This window comes from Xiphophorus hellerii, chromosome 12, assembly GCF_003331165.1.
Source record: "Xiphophorus hellerii strain 12219 chromosome 12, Xiphophorus_hellerii-4.1, whole genome shotgun sequence".
In the NCBI taxonomy this organism is placed as follows: Eukaryota; Metazoa; Chordata; class Actinopteri; order Cyprinodontiformes; family Poeciliidae; genus Xiphophorus; species Xiphophorus hellerii.
The window spans coordinates 24,360,508-24,382,930 of NC_045683.1; the positions used below are offsets into that span (position 1 = coordinate 24,360,508).

The window sequence follows — 22,423 nt, forward strand, 5'->3', positions numbered from 1 at the left end:
AGAAACTCAATAAATTTGTCAGTGGAGGGGATGATAGTAGGGGAAGAAGAAGAAGAAAAAAAAAGAAAATCTGAATCCAATAAATCATAACGTAAACAAATCTCGCCATGGGTTGACAGTGCTGTATTGTCCTCTGGTCTAATCCTCCGGGAGCCGGGATTATCCCGCAGTATCAATTTTTTTTTTTTTTTGGCTGCCTCTGTAAAGATAAGAGCTGGGCTGAGGAGTCAATGTCCTGAAACTTTTCATCTGGGAATCCTTGTAAACTAAAAGAAATATAAATATAAAAAGAAATATCCTTAAAATATTTATAGATGTGGAATTTTAAATCAAAGAATACAAAACAATAAGTCGCATCCTATACAGGGGCCCTTTACAGGCCTAAATGGGGCCCGTGTATTCGTAGCTGCGCTGGTCCATCGTTCTAGGTATGAAAATGTAACTTTAAGATTACAATTTCTGATGTGTGAAAAGAAGAAAGAAAGGAAAGAGAGAGAGAGAAAAAAAGAAACGTGGACAAATATTCAGCAAAAGTCAGGTTAGATTACACCGGACCGGGTCGCAAATTGTCGACGTTCTAAGGCTTCAATAAGCCTCCGTGTTGATCCACGATGGTCAGCGGCTCCGTTGACTTAACGAGAAAAGTGCTGCGCCCCTGCAAAGCCTCTGCAGCCGGGAATGATTTTTTTTTTTTTTCCCCTGAAAGCGAAGAGCGCACGGGGCTAAAACAAAAAAACAAAAACCAGGCGCAATATCAATATTTTTCATCAACTTTTTTTAGGAATATCTCAAGGATAAAGGAACAACATACAATGCAGCGGGGGTTTTTTTACGTTTAAAAAGGCCAACCTTCATCAGAAACCCTTATTAAAAGATCAAAGTGCGTAAACTATTAAAGTCCTGCAGCTCTGCAATTCATGCAGCCATTAGGTATTTGCTTTGCTATTATGCCCCCCTTTGAAGATGTAAGGAGGTCTTCCCACTTTCCACACGGCGTTTTATTTCAAGATTCCTCTCAGTTTTATAGGGATTATTTAAAAAAAAAAAAAAAAAATGCAACCTCTCAGCTCAAGAAACTTACCAGAAACAAATTTTCACACTCAGCCCATGTTTTATTTTAAATATCAAAGTTATTTATTTATTTATTTATTTTTAGTTTTGCAACTCACAGAGCCTGCGGGTTTAAGGCATGCATCTGGGTTCTGTGTGTGTGTGTGTGTGGGGGTGGGTGTGTGTGTGTGTGTGTGTGTGTGTGTGTGTTTCTAATGCAGCACTATGCAAACTGAATTAATAATACTAAAACTTCGCCCCACTTTTTTTAAAAAAACACAACATTTCTGTTTGAAGAACTCGCTTTTGCTAATAAAGATTGCAACTTAAACACGTTTTGAAATCATTTGTGGCTATATGTTCTTTTTTTATGTAAGCAACCTCCCAATAACAATCAAAGTTGCAATAAAATAACAACGCAAGAAGTCTTTATCCTAAATCCACTTGACGCGCTTCCTTCCAAACTTTGTAAAAAGTTTTACCTCCCATTCGCACAAAGGAGCTGGTCTTTTTTCAACTTTTTCAGCTTTTCACCCGAAACATCTACATTTCGAGTTGGATTCAATAAATCGAGATTGCTTTTTTTTTTTATTTTTTTTATTTTTTTACAGTGTTACAAAAAAAAAAAAAAAAAAAAAAAGTCTGCAAATGAAAGGACAGCAGGCCGCCTGCAGGAATCAATCTGGGTCATTCTGATTTTTGAAAAACCTTTTTATGAAAAGCCGCGTTAGCATAATGGTCCCTTACCTTTCCGATGGATGCAACAGTTCTGCTGACTTTAACGTAAATTGCTTGCTTTCCGTGCTGCACACCTGCTGCTACAGTTTTTTTTCCCCTCTCTCTCTCTGTCCCATAAGGCGAGGGAGGGCTCGTCATGCAGAGGCTCATTAAAACACCGCAGGCTGAAAGTTGGCGGATTGATTTATTGAACGCATGTTTGATGTCCTCGTTCACAGAGGTGACCCCATCCGATGACTGCTGTGTAGGACATTAGAGGGGAGCAGGGTTGGGACTGAGGGGGGCAAAATTCATATGGTCTTTAAAAAAAAAAAAGAAAAAGAAAGAAAGAAAAAAAAAACTATCGATTATGTTCTATTGATAGAGTTTAGCTCATAATGCTGCTTAGTGGTGAGATAATCCAATATAGCGTGAGACGGAGGTAATTGACCCCATGCTGATGGAGGCGCTGGAAATAGAAGGAAACTGGAGGTGGAGCCTCCCGCAGGATGTCTTCATGGAGGATCAGAAATAATGAAATAATAATAATTTCTTGTCTATTTTTAGATACATATATATATATATATATATATATATATATATATATATAAATATATTTTGTGAAGGTTGATCAAAAACAGCTTACTAACAGCAAGAAAAAAAAAACAACTTTTTTTTCTCTTGCTGTACTTCAGATAAATGCAGTTCTCTCTTTGAACGGCAGAGGGCAACGACAACAGTCGCCAACCTCCCGATTTCCAAACTTGGACCGCGGGGTCGTCATCGCCTCGAAGGAGCGCAGAGAGCAGCGAGCGAAGGCCTTGGGAATGGATGCAAAAAAATGAATAAATAAAAATAGAAATCTCCAAATACCGTAGTTACTTTATTTAAATTAATAAATTAATCAAATTTAAACTCACTCATTTATTTTAGTTCTATTTTTTCTTTAATAACAACAAATGTTTGTTTGTTTGTTTGTTTTTTAAAAAAAAGCGAAATCCCATGTCACCCATTCCTGTCGACAGACTTATAAAACAACACACCCACACAAAAAACGAAAAGAAAAAATAAAACAGTAGCAGCACATGAACACAATCATTTCTTATCCTAACCCATTCATGCGGCCTGCTCCCCAATTTAGATACATTCACATCCAAGAACGTTCCTCGCCAAGCTGCACGATCGACTAAAGCAGATTAACCGAGTCGACACGACAAGCAAAAACACAGAAGGTCCATCGCCGAGTCAAAATGATCGGTCAGGAGAGGAACCCAGTCTGATTCTGAACGAAAAAAAAAAAAAAGATTTATTTCGTTGACATCTGAAAGGTTATTCGGGGATATGCATATTTAATACGATAATATCCTCTTGACTGTGCCCAACCTCAGCAGAAAAACCTTTCATTCCATGCAGGCCTCAATGCTCAGCAGGATGATCCTCAACATCCACACTGCAGATCCTGTGTGAAGATCTTCCCTTCATGACTCAGGAAAACCAACTTTATTAGTTCAGGTTACAGCCACCCAGTTCATGTTCAATGTAAGAAATTATTATTATTATTATTATTATTATTATTATTATTATTGTTATTGTTATTATTATTGCTGGTGTTTCCCTGCACTGGTTGATCGAAAGCTGGCCAGCCGAGGTGGCAGAGGCCACTTCAGTGGCTGACACGGCGCTGTTATCACCCCTGATCGCCAGGTGCATCGGCTGAAAGGGAGCAGCAGCGTCCACCAGAGACAATACACAAAAGAGCCTGTGATGCTCCAAAACACACACACACACACACACACGCACACACACACCCACACACACACACACACACACGCATACCCACAGCCTAGTTTGGAGTTCTGTGCATAAAAACGCCCCCTTTATTTATTGATGTATTTTTAACATCTTGCTATATTTTTCAGTTTTATTTGTTTTTCTTTTATTATTACAATTTCACGTTTTAATCGTGGTACATGCAATTTTCAGAGTTAGTATTTTTCTATTATTATTATTATTATTATTATTATTAGTGATTTGACCCCCCCCCCCCCCCCCCCCCCCCCCCCTCCGTGCTGTTACCGGACAGTGCAGATCGCGCTGTATTCTGCTCCAATAGAGCCCCAATGGCAGTGAATGGAGGGAATGGAGGAGGGAAAAAAAAAAGTGTAGCCATGCATGCAGGAGTGGGAGGATCTTTGCTCGCTTCAATCTTGATCTCAGACTTTTGCAGCGACGGGGGCACAAGCAGCCAACCGTCTCTGTTACTTCCAAAGAGTTACTGCCGGGACATCTGCCTGTACGGGCTGTGCTATCTCTGGATTTGGTGTCAACTTTTACCCTCCTTCTTCTTCTTCTTTTTTTTTATTATTATTATTATTATTATTATTATCCTTTCCTCCTCTTTGGTGAGGCTGTCACTCGGTGAAGTCATTCTGTTGCGGCTGCCTCCTCTCTTTCTTTTTTTTTTTCACCCCCCCGTCGGCTTTGGGGAGGAGAAGATAAAGCTTCCTCGGGTCCTCTGATCATAGCAGGTGACTGTCCAGAGTTTTCCCATGTTTGTTTGCTGCTCTTCCCTGACGCATCAGGGATTCACGCTTCCGGCTTAGACTGCCTTATTGGCGAGCATCAGAAAAAGTCGTATTTTCTCCCCCTCCCTGCCTCTCCTTCGCTTTATCTGTATCTTTTTGCGCCGCACGTCTAGTTTGTGCGTCGCACGGAGTTTCCAACAGGTTTCTCAGCTCGCCAAAGTCCTCCAGACAGCTTTGGGCAAGCCGGGATTTTTTCCCCCTTCTTCTTTTTCTTCTTCTTTTTCGTGTTTTTTTTTTTTTTTTTTTATCCTCCCCCTGCCAGCTCTCACCCCCATATTCTTATGGATATCGCAACAGGTCTGGTGTCGCTGGAGCGCCTATCCGCGGGAGAACGGTCCGAGACGCGCATCATGCTGGACGGCATAAAACTCGAAGATCACCCGCTGCGATCGGGACAAGCCACGCTGGGAGTCCTGCTCGGTGAGTGCCACGCATTTCTACAAAGCCGAGCACAAACCCGCATGCAGCCAGATGTTGGATTATTTGATTTTATTTTTATCATTTGCATTCATGCATTCTTTTTTTTTTCACATTTCACAACAATGCAAATAAAAAAAAGAAAAGAAGAAGAGAGGTTTGTGCAAGCAAATGGAGGAAGTGATGGCGAGTGTAGTCCTTGTTCTAGTTTGGTGTGTATGATTTTTAAGGCGGTAATTGTCCCAGGCCTCATTGAATAGAATAATAATAATAACAACAACAACAACAACAAATGTTTATCACATATATTTTTTAATTTGAACGTGTGATCGGGCGCTGCAGACCTTGACTCAGGCCTTCCCTCTGTTCCTCCAGGCTCCGAGTGTCACCACAGGTCCGTGTGTGAGGGCTGCCAGCGGCCCATCTCCGACCGCTTCCTGATGAGGGTCAACGACTCCTCATGGCACGAAGAGTGTTTGCAGTGCACCGTGTGTCAACAGCCCCTCACCACCAGCTGTTACTTCAGAGAAAGGAAACTTTACTGCAAACACGACTACCAACAGTAAGCACAATGTCCGAGGAGGGGGAAGATTTTCCTTTTGTTTTGTTTTGGTCTTTTCTCTTTTTCCTTTTTCCTCCGCTTTTATATATATATATATATATATATATATATATATATATATATATATATATATATATATATATATATATATTTCTTTGCGTTGTTGAGTGGGTGTGCAGTGATTCTACAGAAAATGGCTTTTGGCTGGTCTGAAGGCCCTCAGCGGGTCTCACGCATCCGAGGGCAGTTGATAATAAAGTTACGACATTATTATTATTATTATTATTATTATTATTATTATTATTATTATTATTATTATAAGTAAAACAGAAACATCTAAAATCCACGTGATTTTTGACTCAATGCAGACATGGAACAGTTGTGCATCTCGATGAACTCTCCCAGTAACCCACGGTGTTTCCACAGTCGCCTCTGCACTTTGCAGCGTTTAATAGTGCAGCTTGATCCCGCTCGAGTCCGAAAATCCGGAGGCGTAGAAAGTCGGTTTTTATTCCGCTCCCTGACGCTTGTTTTCGGGTTGAATCATGTGGCGTTTCCCTGTCAACCTCAGAGCCCCTTTTAAAAAATAATACCAAAGATGGAAAACACTCTCAGTAGGTCTCTGCGAGCCCACAGCGCTTTATTTCTCCATCAGTCCATATTAGGTTCTCTCTGTAAATCATTTAGCGCTGATATGCCTTTAATATTAAAATTTCTTTCCCTTATTTGATTATGGCGACCTGTCCTATTACTTTTATTTGATTCATTATTCTGCTTATTATTTTCTGTTTACGCAGTTATTTGTAAACATCAAATTTATTTTAATCTTATTACACATTTATATTTTTATTGTTACACATAAATCACTTTATTATATGTATTTTAATGGAGCTAAGGAATATTCCGTGCGAATATTCGAGTTCCGAATATCCGAAGAGCAATGTGCCTGTTTAAGTCACCTGTACCGATTTAGATTCGCGCAATTTGCGCATGTGCGAATAATGCACGCATGTACGCAAATATAAATGTTTTAAAAGCATGGAATTGGTTTTAATACAAAAATTGCACATAATAATAATAATAATAATAATAATAATAATAATAATAATAATAATAATACAAGACCATTATTATTATTATCATTATTATTATTATTATTATTATTATTATTATTATTATTATTATTATTATTAATAATTATTATTGTTACACACTCATGCAATAATGTTTATCTATTACTATTGGTACTATTTCAAAAATATTAGTTTAAATTAAAGTAAGCACCATGATTATTGTAAAATGTATTAATACCAATTTTAAAAAACCAACAAAACAAAAACTTAGTGCTACCTTCTGATTTAAACCTGTTCCAGGAAGAGGTAATAATGTGAACTTAATTGGTATTTCCTGAACATAATAATAATAAAAAAAACCTATATACGTATGTATTTTAACAATCCTCATAAGGCATGATTAAATTATCTGCCAGACTTAAAGAAGTGCAGCAGGGCCGCTCCCCGGCCTGTGCAGATCCCGGGGTGCCCCAGTGTTTCTCATTGCATGAGCGCTTTTCATGCTTGTCACAGAATTTCCAGCGTTTTGTGTCCGGCCCTTTTAACCAATTCTCCTTCCATTACCGGGACATCATGGCTCTCTGCTAGACACCTTGCAAAGCAACAAAGAGTTACATCTATTGGCATGCGTGGCATTCACCCCGCTCTGGGACGGCAGTGTAGTCGGGCGGTAACAATGGGAAGAAAAAAAAAATTCAGAGCAGTAACCCGGGGATACCAGAGTCACGGCCCAGAGGTGGCTGGAAGCAGAGACAGAAGGATCTCTTTCTCTTATGCTTGTTGCGGCATTCTGTTCCCGTTTGAAGTTTGGTCATTTGCAAAAAAAAAAAACAAAAAACAAAAAAAGAGTTGACAAAAATGCAAATGCTAGAACAGAACCTGAGTAACTCTGGCTTCCAAATATTCATCTTTCTATACATTTTATTCCCCTCTTATGCTCTTTAGAAATCACATTTGGAATAAAAGCGTCTGTATCCCTAACTATTATTTCCCGGTTTGCTGCTTTGACTGCTGTGAGCAAGCTCAGCCAAGCACGCCATCCGGCTCCCGCGCGCTATAAAATTCATCACATCTTCTAGATCTTCTCCCCTTTTTTCTTCTAACCCCTCCCAGACGTAAAAGAGCTGCCCGGTCGCTCTCTCACACCAGCACAGGTAGATCTTTTTTTCCTTTTCTTTTTTCCATGTTTATTTCATTTTCGCTGATGCGATACTTAAAGATGTAATTGGCACCTTTTTGACTTTTATGACAGCCATTTAAGATGCATTTGTCAGCCCACAAACTGCTTTGGGCTGTGAAGAGAGCTCCAACCCCTTACAGAGGACTTCGTGCCTAATTACATTCCTACAGCAACTGATTCATGCCCCGTAATCAGCGCTCACTAGCTATAATAAATCAAGGCATTGGCAAGTGGGCCCCCCCCCTCTTTCTTTTTTTTTTTTTTTTTTGCACCTTTTTAACAGGTTTAAGTGCAGAAAGGGGAAAACAATTGTGTTCTATGTTACTAAACATAAAACAAACCCAGCTTCAAAATATCTTGCTATAACATTGTAACAAGATTGGTTTGCATTACTCCCTTTTCTCTTTTTTTTTTTTTGCCCTTGATTTTGATTTTTATCCTCAAAAAAATGTTTTTTTTATTTTCGTGCGAGAGCAGGATCCGACGCGTCTGAAACGTGCAGAAGTACAACCACTCAGTTAAACGCGTGCCAGAATATCTGCGCGGAGAATCGTGGAGCAGAATTTAGTGAGAAACTGCGAGGCCGATCACGAAAGGCTATAGTAGCTGAGGCTGTCAGTCGGTTGACAGCCGTAGCCGTAGAGGAGGAACAAGCTTGAACGAGACGAGCGGTATGCAAAAGGCAGAGTGGAATTACACCATTCCGGGAGAGTTTGTTGTGCCCTGGTGTTTGGGAGGTCAATTATACATCATTAGAAAGAGGGAGATCTTCCACCCCTCAACCCTTCTCCCCCACACACACACACACACCACAGGGATTTTTTTTTCCCTCTAACCAAGCAGATGCTTTGAAGGGAGCCACGTAATAAGGGCCTTTCACTCGACCCGAGTGTTGGACAACACCCCTCTCTAATGGACTGCCTTGTTAGAAAGTGCCACAGGCTCTACCTGCAAAACACAACATTTAGCAACTATATTTTACACCCTGCCGCCTTGTTATTGTGGGCGTCCTGTTGATGCATTACAAAGTGTTTTTTTTTTGTTGTTGTTGTTATTATTATTTCTTAATAATAATAATAATAATAAGCTTGACTGTATGCCAGTGGGAGCACATTTTAAATATTTTTTATTTGTTGTTCATTCAAAAAGGTTCAATAAGCAGATTTTTCTTCAAGCTCCCATGCTGTAAGCAAAATAAAATAAAAAAAAAAAAAACAGAAAAAAAAAAAAAATCCAGGTCACGGCAGTGTGAGCAGTAGGAAAACACAGCAGTGATGAAGCCATAAAAAAAAAAAAAAAGACAGAAAAAAAAGCGGCGCTCCCAGAACCTGTCTCGCCTCCCAGTGTTTTGTGCAGGATCCCCCAGGTGTGCTGAGAGGTGCTTTTTTCTTTTTTTTTTCAGGACAGTTTGCAGTGCCCTCCTGTGAAATTGTTGTTTTTTAATTAGCCGTGCTCGGGACGCTGCCGCAGAATGTGTGTGTGTGTAAGTGTGTGTCGGGGTGTGCAGGATAGATGCTGACGGCTTGGTTTCTGTGTTGGCTCGTTGTGCGTGCGCGCGTGTGTGTGGTGTTTTACTCACTCCAGGACACTCCCACGTCGCTCGGCGCTGTTAGAGCACTTATATGCAAGCTAAGAATAAAAAGGAAAAAAGGAAAACACAGGGATGCAGTTGGTGTTGTGGTTGAGGTTTTATACTCAGCTGAGGAGTTTTACGCTTAATTAAAGATGCTCCTCAACCTGCCGAGCGTGGAGCTTCCTTTCCAGGAACATTTTCTCATGTTTAGCTCTACCTTTTTTTTCCTCCCTCCTTCTTCTACCTTTAAATCCCCCCTTTAAAAAAAATAAAAATAAAAACACGATAATAAGGCGTTTTTAGCCTCCTGTTCTTGGGCAAATAAATCAAGACCTCTGCAGAGAGATAAATCTCACATTGGAAACACAAAGGCAGATGATATTGCTTCGGCTTGCTGGGATTTAAAATGTTTTTTTTTTATATAGTGGCTCGGCGAGGAGCGGGCTGAAGCTGGCCCCGTTCTCCAGTAAGGAAGTATTGGGTTTTATGTCAACACGGCTCGGCCTGTCCCAGCAGCACACTAGGATGCATCATCTGTCATCTCACGGCTTGCTAACCATGACCCCCCTCCGCCCTCCTCCCTCCCGACACATTAAGAGCCATTAAAGACCTGTTGGGGTGTGTATATATTTGCATCGCTGCAACATCATCTTGGGTTCCCAATTTTTTTTCTCTCTCTTTCTCTCTCTCTCTCTCTCCTCCATCTACTTTCCAAAAGTGGAATCTTTAAGGTAATATTTGTCCTTTTTCTAAGTGCCTTGCAAAAGTATTTGCACCCTTTGAACTTATCACTTTGTCATGGACTTCAGTGTTCGGTTTTCTTCAGAAGTGCCTAATTAGTAAATAGAGTTCAGCTGCGTGTGGTTTAGTCTGTGCTGTGAAGGCATCTGAGGTTTGTTAGGGAACATCGGTGGACAAACAGCAGCAGGAAGAACAAAAGCAGACAGGCCGGGGAGAATGCTGTGGAGAAGCTGACACTTTTCTGTCCATCACCCATTAATAATATAGGAGTAGGGGAGGGCGATATGGACTTTGGAATTTTAGCGTGATATTTTGTGGTCCGATAAAGATTAAGATTAAAGGAAAACTATTTATTTGTTATTTTTCATGTAACTGTATGGCTGGGACTGCATGGCATAGCACCGTAAACACAGATATTGTTCTCGAAAACATTCCCATTAGATTTAGGCTTCTTCATGACACCACTTACTTTCAAAAAAAGAGCGATTCACATCACTAAAGTGCACACATTAACAACATTTAATCATATTTTTGAATTTACGGAAACCTATCGATGCTTTCGTGGAACAAAAAAGCGACGAAAACAGCAAAAGTAACATTTCTGACCTTGTTGTTAGTGGTTTTTTTTTTATTATTATTATTTTAACATCAAAAACTGAAATGAATCATGAAAATGATTCATGAAAATAAGCATTCTTATCGTGACAAGGAATTTTTGAGTTTGACTTTATTGAACATAGTGTAATGAAAGCATAAACAAGGTTATATACAAACAACATACATTTAAAACAAAAGCAAAAAAACAAAAGAAGAGCAGCAGTGAAGCAGAAGTATATTTACACGTTCGAATGAGTGGGTAGAAGTATGAAATTATTTTCACGATAAATGATAAACGAAGCAGCCAAGAGACACTGGATTACTGTGAAGATCCACAGCTCTTCCTTACACCACAAATAACCCTGAACAAACCACCGTGTTGAAGTAAAACAAGGTGTTAGCAACGTTATGCTGGGGGCTAATCCTTCAGCAGGTACCGGAAAAGTTGGCCTGAGATTAAGAGAACATGGATGAAGCTAAACACAGGCTAGTTCTTGACACTGGAGTGGATGGTCAACTTCCATCGCATTGCAGAACATGCAGTCAGAGCTACAACGTAGCATGGTTCGGATCAAAGGATATGCGTGTGTCAGAATGGTCTAGTCAAAGTTCTGGCCTAATTCTGAAGGCGACTCTGCGGAAAGATTTTTGAAAGATCCCATCCACTGCGAACGAGCTGGAGCTCTTTTAAGAGAAAGAGAAAACCGGGCTGATTGCCCGAACGTCTCTCAGCCGTAATTGTTTCACAAAGGCAGTTTTTACGAGTACAACCAGGCACTACTTCATGTTGGTCCATCATGTAAAATCGCAATAGAATATATCGTAACATCAGGTTGTAATGTGACAAAATGTGGAAAAAGTTAATCTACGAACACTTCTTCTGCAAAGTGCAATACTTGAAGTCTTGTCGCATTTGAGCGAAACGCTGCTTTTATTGAAAGGAAAGAGTCTGCCACGTTTCTGGATCCAGTGGTATTCTTGATTCCGCAAATAGATCATAAAATAAGACCCAGAGGTGATTCAATTAAGATGTCTTTTTTTGTGCACAGATACAGTTCTCCTACTGTGCGTTTCAGTGGTAATGACTGGGTACTAGGTGTGCATGCCAAGACGTTGCAAGGAGAGCAAAGAGAGAGTGGTTTGAAACTCTGAGCGCTTCTCTGGACACTACGGGAAGCCACGGTAATGCCCATCACCACTCTAGAGGCCAGGCCGGTGGCTAGGGATGTGGAAAGAGGGCTCTGTGGCTTTGTGGGGGGAGCTGTTGTGCAGCGGAGGAGAAGAATCTGCCCGGTGTGCTCACATTACACTGCGTGGTAGCGGAGGGCTGCAGAGGAACTCAAGCATGCAATTTGTTGGTAGCCACAATTTAACCTCATCTCCTAAAGCCGGCTGTTAGGCAGCCAGTGGGACACGTCAGTCAACCGGGAACGCTGATCAGCAACGGCTGAGAGAGGGAGAGAGAGGGAGAGAACGAGACGGAGGGAGAAAGAAAAGCCCTCGGCTCGGCAAAGCAGTGATTTTTTAAAATTTTTTTATTGCTGGCTCTGAAACCCTCAGGCCTTCAGGTTTATTTTCCCAGCATGACGGCTCTTCAAAACAAAAAAACAGGGCAACCGCAAGCCATTAAATGCAATTTACAAATTAGATTTTTTGGCCAAATCTGTGAAATCCTATAATAGTCTTTTTCAAAGCAACCGGTTGAGGGGAATACACGTACTCAGCAAATGTGTTTTTTTTTTTCAGTTTAAATTACACTCAAAATCCGGGTGCGTTATTTTTGCTGCCGTGAAATTATTCAATCAGTACGTCGCTTCTTCGGCTGGCTAATTTATTCCCGCGCGTTTGCAGTTTTGTTCCTGGAGATATTTCCGATCTGTTTGTCTCGCCTGCGCCGTCTGGACTGAGCCCCCACTTGTTTCTTCGGTGCAGCTCGATCGAACGCGCATGAGAAATTGAGAAGGGGCCTCTGCTGCTGGCTCGTGGTGCGGCTCCTGGCCCCAACTGTGTATATGTGATCCCCCCTCTGGAATGTTTTTCCAACACGTAGGCTTTTCACAGATACACAAGAGGGGACTGGCACGGAGGTGGCAAGTGCTGCGTTCAGACTGTTGTGTGCCCAAGGCTTACTCTCGCACTCACGCCACACATTCTAGCTGTGCATGCGAATGGGCAGAGCAGTGTGTTTGTCTACACTCAGCCCAGGTTTTAGTGAGGGTGTGGGCACGCTCGCGTATGCATGCACACTCGCTTCCTCTCCTTTCTTTGTCTCTAAATTCAGCTCTTTTCCACCGCCTCGCATTGCAAGCGGAAAGACGCGGCTCATCCTCGTCGCTGCGTGTCATATTTAGCTGCTGGCTTGCTGCGTTTTTTGGGGTTTTTTTTTTTGCACAAATACGTCATTTCTTTCTTTCTGTCTTTTAAAAAACAACAACAACAAAAAATCCTTTAATCTTCATCAAATCAGATTAGCCTCCAAATGCTGGTATTTCTGCCCAAAGTGACTGACAGAGATTTGCACTTTTATCATTAAGTGTGACAGTAAGCCGGTCAGGAGCTTTGTCTTGAATAGAGGGCTCTGACGGAAACGGGGGCTCCTAATCCTTTTATTTATGTCAGACCCAGAAAGAGGGAAAGAATGGGGCCCGGGGTGGGTTGGGGCCGCAGGATGTCGCGGCCCTTAGTCGCCTCTAGACCTGGCCTCCACAGCCAAGTGAGCATGAGAGTAGCCCTATGTGGTCCGAGCCCTCCAACGGCAACAGTCGCTCATGTTTTCCTTGCACCTACAACACGGTGTGTTTAAATGTTAAACCGTCTCAGGGTGCAGACAGTTTTTTTTCGCATATTTGGGGAAAACTGCTCACACAGGGTCATTCCACAGTGTGTGTACCTGTTCACAGTCAACCAAGCTACGGGTGTTGCAGTGATAAGGGGCTCGGGGTCTAGGATGAGATTAATAAAATTTGCCGCTTCCCTGGTCGAGGTCCAACGTGAGGCTTTTGTCTGCGGCTCACCACCGGGTTGTGGGGCTTCGGCCCCTTTTGTGCGTGTACCCCTCCTGGTAATCCAGCTCCAGCGGGAGTCCCCCGGGGCACTTTATTTACTCATTCAACTGTTTGGAAGTCTGTTAGACTGCAGATCAGATGCAGTGAGACCAATGTGATTACTTTAACCCGCACTTACAGATTCCCGGCCTGGCATCTCTGCTCACCATGAGCCAGTGGGGGTCAGCGGGCGACCAGGGTGCTGCGAGGGGGCGGGAGGGGGAGCTCCATGTCGTCTCTGTATGTCCCTGGTCTGAAATCTTCCCTGTTTAGACGGGGGGAGAGGGGGTTATTTACTCAGTGAGTGACCTTATTACTTACCTTTATGCATAAGAATGAGATTGATAACTTTTCAAAGTATCACTGTTTAGCAGTTTTATCCCAAAAAGTAAAATATGTTAGCTGATATTAAAACAGAATAGCAAGCATTTCTGTTGCTACAAAAGCAGTATAACATACTTAATATAACAGATGAAATAATGTTATTTCCAACATGGGTCTATTGTATTTATAAGTGCTTATTATGCTGGTTAATAAGGCCAGTAACTGCTTAGATATCAACTGCATAGTCACTTTTCCCAGCTTCTCAGTAAGGAAGCTAGCTGTCCTAAAAGTCCCCAAAAGTTGGTAAATGACATCTTCACATAATTTGTAAACGGCATGTAATTGTAATAGCCCCTGTAGCAGAGACGACTGATGCAGTGGGAGATATAAGAAGTTAATAGGGAATATCCTAGATATGTTCCGACGTTCAAATTCAATTCTTTGTCGATTATTTTTCAGTTTCGTGTCTGGCTTCTCGTTTAACCTATTAGTTCACTTAAGAGGCCACGGTACAACATATTTATTTTGATATTTTCTTGTCTACACTCTGCGTTAGCGACCTAAATCGACCTTGTCCGAGCACGATTCCTTTGCAGTGTGTTTACATTGGAAGGAGGGCGGTCATCTCCTGATGCCGTTGTAGCATCAGGAGATGATGCTGCAATAGCAATCACAGGCTAGGTGAGTGCTACTGAAAGTCTGCAGTAGCACCAGAAAAAGATGCTAGAAGGGTCTGAATACTTATTAGATATACTGTAGAGCGGGAAAGTAATGCTTGATGCTTTCCAGCAGCAGTTTTAAAACATCGTTACCTTTTACCTTAAACAGAGATTCCTTCAGTTTCCATAGAAACTTAGCTGTGGAAAATGTTTTCAGCAGCAGATCTGTGTCTCTTTTGAGTAAGGAAATAGTGCAGTAGCCTTCTTTCAGCCAGCTGACTAGCAGTGGGCAGCAACCATTGGAGGAGGGGCAGACCTACATGACTCTGTCAAGCCCTCTGCCACTTTTTCTGCCATATTGTTCTTACAGTTTAACTTTTTTTTTTTTTAACACTTTGAACAATATTTGAAACTATAATCTTGTAATACCTCCAACCACCCCGTGCCTTCTTACTAAATATATAATACTTCCGTTGATGTCCTTTCATATCAAAGTGAAGTGTTTGACGTTGCACTGACAGAATCTGGTGGCTTCCCTAATTTCTTTCACTTGCTACATCATAATTCAGCACCATAGCAAATGTGGTGTCAACATTTATGTTTTATTGCAAACAATGAAGTGGATTTGGTTATCCATCCATCAACATAAACCCAGAGCTATGTATTTGGGGCTAACCCCCATGTTAAACCACTGCAGGCTGTCAGGCTCTCTGAATTTACTCACCACCCCTTCCCCTTAGCGCGTCCTGGGAATATGTTTGGGATCAGCTGCCAGGAGCGGCATCAGTTCAGCGGGAGCTCCCCTAAAACTCTCTGTTTAGAACCAGCTGCTGATTGGCGATGGCTGCCTTGCCAAGGAAAAAAAAAAACAACAAAAAAACCCCCGTATGAAAACAGTGCAGATTGGATTTCTGCGCGCCTGACTCCCTCCTGTCCTCTCTGACTTGCCCCCCCACGGCAAGCCAGCGTGATTTGTGCATGAGGTCCCGTGACCCATGGAAGCTTCAAAAAGCAGCGAGGAGAAATATTTGGATGATCCTGATGGGGGAGTGGAGACGTGGGAGGGAGGGAGGCAGAGACGACGGGGGCTTTGGTTGAGAGCTGGGGTCCGTGCTGCGTAAGGCGAGGCAGATGTGGAGGATCTGCAGTGCAGCAGCGATGACAGGGAGGTGTGTGCCGAGATGACAGTCCTCTCTGGACTCCCAGCCCTCCCACCCAGACACCACCACCCCCGGTGCCCCCTGGGAAACAGACGTCCCCCGTCAGAGGGGGTGAAAGAGTTGCAGCAACTGCAATATAGGAGGTGTTTATTTTATTTTATTTTATTTTATTTTTTTACATCAGGTACGATACCAATCGTCTGTATACCCCACCCCTCTGCTGCTCCCCCTCTCCTCTTCTCTTTACCTTTCCTCTGCAGGCTGGATATTAATATTTCCCAGAAAGCTGCAGCAATATGTCTTCTTGGGAAATTCCACGTCTCCCGAACGCTGCAAAATGATCTGGTGTCTATGAAGAGGATGGATAAGGGGATAAAAACGTAGACATTCTTTTTTCCTTTGTCTATATGTGATTTCATAGAGCTGTCTGAATAGAAAAATCTATACTTTTGCCTTGATAAGAAAAATGGGTTGCTGCAGGTGAAGGCCGAGCCGTTTGCTCTATTTATCAAAGTTTTCCTCCCCCCCAGCCTAAAGCACGGCATCACTGGAAATCCTTTTTGAACTAAAAACGTCAATAATAGGCTGAGGTTTGATGCGAACTGAAGCTTAGCTGGTACAAGGAGAAAATGTGGCATGAGGTAACTGTAATCAGTCTTGTTGCTGCCTCCTTCTCTGTGTGGGTGGGGTTAACTGACCCCTCCGGCCTCCCTTACCCCCACCTTCTGGGGGGAGAATGTCGGCTCGAAGACTGGCCCCAAAGGCCACTGGCGGGGGGCTGTCCCAGCCTCAGGCCGGAGTTGCGCTCTGACACTGGAGCTCTATCGCGGCGTTGGGATCCCAGCTGGAAGAACATCTCTGGCTCTACGCGGAGCCGTCTCTCAGCATGCAGCCGGGCTCACCGCTGGCCTCTGAGCCTCCAGCATTCATCACTCCACTGAGCTCCGGTTCAGACGGCGTTATTTACACACTTTATGGTTCTTCAAGGGCCGTGTCCGAGCCGTGGGTGTAACCAGATCTCATGGCTTGGGATCTTGTGATATTGAAACGCGACAATATTTCTCGTCCACCTCATGCGAATTTTGGGTTTGTTCACCTCACCACCTCATCTTACCCACATTTTATACCAACGCATTTCCATTTAGTCCCTTCTTTCTTCCATTTGGTACTTATAAACAAACTATCCCTATTTACTAAAGAAATTGTGTATCATTTTGCTTTTTATTGTAATTAAGTATTTTCATAAACTATGAAAATATATGATTACACACACATAATCATATATTTTCGTATAAATACATATTATTAACTCCCCGACTGTTATGTTGTTGCCCTGTTGTGTTGATAGAGTCGGCTAAAAAGGACTTATTGTCAGACTGGCTGGCAACACTTGGTTACAAAAGCGTCGAGGACCTCCAGCTTCAGAGCTTGTTGTCAAGGTAAAATTAAAAAAAACTATTTCAGAGTTTCTGATTAATCTGGGCTGCATGTGTCCTTCAAAGTCTAAAAACTATGAATACCAAAGTATCTTGACTAGCCAATGTGGGCTGAGATGTTCTACCCTGATTAGATTTGTTAGCACAGTTTGTGATTTGTGAAACCCTTAGTTTTATAGGAATTTTGACTTTTACCAAAAAATATATCTAAAATCTGAGCTTGTTTTTGTCACTTGTCATGTCATCCTGTGAGCTGGATGTGTCTTAATGTCATCTTGTTTGAACAAATATACAAGAACAATATTTCGGGAGGTTTTGTCATCTATAGAGTGTCGTGGAAAAGTGTTTGCTCTCAAACAGATTTCTTCTGTTTTTGCCAGACCCAAACCAAACAAATTTTAAAACACATATATCCTGTTTCAAATGATGACTGCATTTATTTAGGTAAAAAAAACAACAACAACAAAAAAAGCTAGCCAAAGCAATCTATTTATTTGTGAAAAACGTAATTTCTCTGTTTGTTATGTCATTCATAGCCACATTTTTGGAAAGGTGAGTTGAGTTTCATTGTGCTTCTATTTAGACATGTGACCTCTGGGTGTCTACAATCAGGAAATCCCGTACATATCACTCATCTTGCAAAAAATTATTTGGTGAATTTATCTCAAAAAGCATCCCATCGTGCCCTGATATAAATAAGTATAACAAGAGATGAGAAACAAAGTTTTTGACATCTATCAGTCTAACCAGGGTTATGAAGGTGTTTCTAAAGTTGTGAGACTCTGGCGAACCTTCCCCAGGAGTGGCCAATGACTCAACACAAAATAACCCTGAACAACATCTAAAGCACAGCAGACTTTACTGAGTCTGCTGTGAGGTTGGGGTCCATAGTTCAACAATAAAAACCGACTAAACAATAATTGCGTCAACGGAGCAGTTCCAACGTAAAAATTTGACCCAAACAAAACCAGATGTCCATTTCACATTTGCCAAGAAACATCTTAATGACCCCTTAAGACATTTGAGAAAATATTCTTTTGACTGACAAGAAAAAATAGATTTTGTGACATCTGGCATATAACAAGCACAGCATTTTCAGAAAAATAACATCACACAGGTAGTCAGACATGGGGGTGGCAGTTTGGTGGTCTGTGCTGCCTTGCTGCATCAGAACCAGGATGACTTCACGTAACCACAAATTCATCTCTCTAGCAGAAAATCCTCAACAATTCCTGAGCTTAAATAATTGTGCATGCATGACGGTGGGCCACAGCTTCTCCAGCCTGATGTAACAGGCTGATTATCATTTTTCCCAAATATCTGATGACATTTGTGGCAAAACAAGGTTTCGAGGACAATTAACTTTCTTATGCAAACTAACCTGCATAGCAAGAGCTATAGCAGGTTAGTTTGCATAGCTTTTGTTGCGCTATAAATAAAATCATCATTTGCAAACTCCTTCATGCACTCAGATTATCTTTATCAGATTGTTCGTTGGTGATCCGAAACGTTTAAGCAAGACAAATAAAGCGGAAACAGAAGACTCGTGTTATTTTTCTCGTGAAAATACAGTCAACTGTTTGGTTATTGTTGGCCTCGGTATTCCCTCTCAATGTATGTCTTTCGGCTTTCTATATAGTAGTGCTGGCGTATGTTTATGCGTAGCTGGATGTGTTCTGTACGCCTGTTCTCATGTTGACCGTGGTTCTGTCACTCAACCAGGCATCGGACATGCTCCTGGCAGCCAATCTCTCTGTGGACTCTAAAGGCACAGAAGTGGTGCGTGCCACCCAAACCACCGGCCGCCTCCGTCGCTTTCCTCCTCCCCCTTTTCTCTATCATCAGCCAAGCAGCCCTCTCCCGGTTCTCCCTGCTCTCCTTTTCCTGGGCCCCAGAAGCCGGGCTGTGGCCTATGGATGAGTGCTACATCCTGGCTGTCAGCACAGGGGTTAGCTGGGGATTGGCCTGTGGTGGAAGTGCAGTATCAGGCTCTGTCTGTCAGCTCCTCATTCCACTTCCTACCCGCCCCTCAGAGCGGGCTGCAGTCGGTGACACAAACACACGCTGAGCTGCAACTGAGTCAGATCTTTGACTTGGGGGGGGTGGGAGAGGAATGAAAGGATAACCCGTTAGAATAGGCATATTCATGGCCCTGCCAATGAAAAGGGTCTGTTTAAGTGTTGTGCTTTTAAACAGACTGCGAAAGACTTGACAGACGGTTTACTATTTCACCCCGTATTTCATTTCAGGTGCTTTGAACTGCTGCATTACGACTTCCGAGAAGCAGTCGCTCACCCCGAGCATGGATTTGCATACAGTTCCAGATCCTTAGCAGCCGCTGCTGAAGCTGCTTTTTTTTTTCTTCTTTTTTTTAAAAAAAAAAGACATTTATTAGATTGATAAATGTTTACAAAAGTCACATGTGGTGATCTGCAAATGTTGCTGGTTGTAGAGCTCCAGCCAAGATTCGGATCTCTGTTGCCTTTGACGTGGAGCCGTACCTTTCGCTACATCCGCGAATCTCGTCCGCGAAAACACAGGTACATAAACGCTCACGCACACACACACACAGGAGCGCACATCTGCACGGCACATGGCTCCAGACAGGCCTACATATGTCGGAGGATTTGCGACTATAATCAGATTAATTGGTCCATCTCTCCTTGGAAACATCACATACACACATGAAGGCCTCTGGTAGCTTTCAGCTGGATGCCGCTTACACAAACCAGAAGCCAGGCAAAGCGGGGCCGAGGTTGGAGGGGTCACGGCACGCTCTCTGGCGTCAGCATCTCTTCGTGTTCAGAAACGTATTACGGCACTTACTGGCTCGCTCTGCCCAGCAGTGACAGAACCTTTTATCTGCTCGCTCTCGCTGGTTCCTATTTATTCAAGCTGTTAAATGTGACAAAAAAAGACATCTTTTCTCCAACGCTAAGGGTGGAGATTAGTGTTGCTTGGCAGAGGACTCAGCCTTTTTTTTTTTTTTTCTTTCAGAAATGGTGGCAGAACACACTTAGCCTCTGTGGCGACTATTATAAATACATCAACCATAATCCTTATTAACATTCTCTAAGCTTCATGCAGGTTCAGTGCCTGAGTATGCTGAGTGTTTTTCTTGTTGCCCACAAGTATGTCCATGTAAGGGACTATCTACACACACGCTGCCATTCATGATTTTTATTTCAGCCCTTGGTCTCACCACAATTTCTAAGTAACGTTCTCTTGCTCTTGTTTTCAGTCTTTGCAATATCTTCAGCTTGAGAGCGTTCCAGTAATTATTACCTTGTCTTGTGGGCAAATGAGGGTCATCGTTTAGTGGCAGACAACACGGGCGCGTAAATGTTGCCAAACCACATTAGCTCGCAAGTCCTCTGTAGTCATATAGGCTATAAAATGACCACTTTTTCCGGTCTTGAGAAAGTAAATAATTAATAAATCTCTTAAACTGTAATTAATGATCAGCAGAGCTTCAAGATCCCATAAAATGCACTCGGTTCAATTTACGTATGTAGCATCATTTTATACCAGATGTCATCTTGAAAAGCTTTACAAGACAAACAGGTTCAATTTATATCAGATTATATTCAGATCAAATTTGGACCGAATTCAAATTAGAGCACTCTAATTAAGAAGTCAGATTAAGAAGCAACTAGAGGCAGTAAAAGTCAATCTGGTAATAATGTAATGCAGCAGAACTGGGTCAGCATCTCTGTTTTCAATTCAAATCAGTTCACTTCAAAAATACTTTATTAGTCTCAAGGTGAAATTTCTGGTAGTTGTAACATATATTATGCAATTTTCTTCAAAGAGTTGTTGTAGATGCTGATGACTGTGGGCACAGAGCTTCTCCTGTAGCAGACTGTGTTGCAGCAATCTGAAGAAGGCGCTGACTGAGGACACTCTGTTGTATAGCAATCTCATACAGAGGATGTTCAAGGTCGTCTGTAATTTTCTGGATTTGAAGAAAAACCTTTGTTTTTACCATCATTTCCAGCGGTTCTGTAATTTCCAGAACAGAACCACCTGTCTTTATCAGGTTATTTAGCCTTTTTAAGTTGTTGGCTCTGATGTTGCCATCCCAACAAATGATGGTAGAAGAGATTACAACCGATATCCACCTGTAGCCGATCTGCAGCATCTTGTTGTAAACACTTAAGGACCTAGGCTTCCTCAACAAGTAACATCTGATATGTTCCTTCTTGTAGATTGATTTATTGCTGAATCTCCAGCCCTGTTTTCCGGGTGAACACTGACATATTTGTGCTGCTTCTCCACTTTCACCTCCTCTCCAATAATGGGAACAGTATTTGACCTAATCGTATTTCTCTTGAAATCTACAATCATCTCTTTTGTTCCGTTCACATTCAAGATAAGATTGTTGTTTTATGTGCTATCTGCAAAAACATGAATTGAGAAAGTTCAGATCCCCGATCTCCCAGTCCTCACTTATTATCTGCCAGGAGCTAGCACCCTCTGTGCAAGCTCATAGCAGATAATACAATGTTTATTGAAAAACAATTACAATTGGCTATGTACTGTGTTGGTAAAAGGCAATTTTTTGTCTTAAGTGGAGAAAAGAAATTTGTCTGGTGTGAACTAATATTAATATGAAACAATGACATTAATACCATCTTATTTCATGACATTTCTGATTTCATTGTGTGAAAGAGGTTCGGTAAAGTTAAAGTTTATTTTGGAACAGATGATAATCTGTGAGTAGTCCGTTTCCTACTACAACAACAACAAAAAACCCAATTTTGCACCCAATGTTGGGTTAAAACGGCTAAATTTCTCTTTGAAGAGCATAAAACCCAGCATCTGGGTTGTAGAAATACCTGAGTTTTATTTTTTCTTTTGCAACTTTTGTTTATGTTGAAACCGCAGGGCCATAAAATACCAAGTATTATTAAGGACACAGATTAAATATATTCCATATTAACATGCATTTACATGTAAATATCGCAGACTGCAGCGAACGCTAAACTCACATTTGCATTACATTATCTTTTACTTGTAGAAGCAAAATCTGTAAGCACAACAGAGTACTGCAGTTTACTCAAAATAATCATTTATAAAGCGCCATCGAGAAGAGTTGCACAGCTTTTTTTTTTAGGTTTCACTCATGTCTTTTAAACAGACGATGTTTGAAGTTGAGAGGGGACGATAGAGCACAAGAAATATCCGTAAGACTCACCAAATAAAAGGAACACTATGTGACTGTTTTAAGACTTGGAAGGATCTGACATAGATTTTATAAGTTGAATAAGAACACTGGAAAATGGCTCGAAACAGGTCTATTTAG

General features: G+C 41.8%; 1 protein-coding gene across 3 annotated transcripts in view; it reads left to right on the forward strand.

The window, feature by feature from the left end:
- Window positions 1-3,980: 3,980 nt before the first annotated feature.
- The window catches only part of lmx1bb (LIM homeobox transcription factor 1, beta b), a 64,698-nt gene continuing 46,255 nt past the window's right edge, over window positions 3,981-22,423 (forward strand). The window contains exons 1-3 of one of the 3 annotated variants that reach the window (XM_032579324.1): window positions 3,981-4,295; window positions 4,650-4,772; window positions 5,145-5,331. In XM_032579324.1, coding sequence (XP_032435215.1) covers window positions 4,703-4,772; window positions 5,145-5,331 — 257 coding nt within the window. In that variant the 5' untranslated portion in view covers window positions 3,981-4,295; window positions 4,650-4,702. Of the gene's footprint in view, window positions 4,296-4,618; window positions 4,773-5,144; window positions 5,332-22,423 lie in introns of those variants that run through there. The other 2 variants (XM_032579325.1, XM_032579323.1) reach the window with 2 other exon arrangements.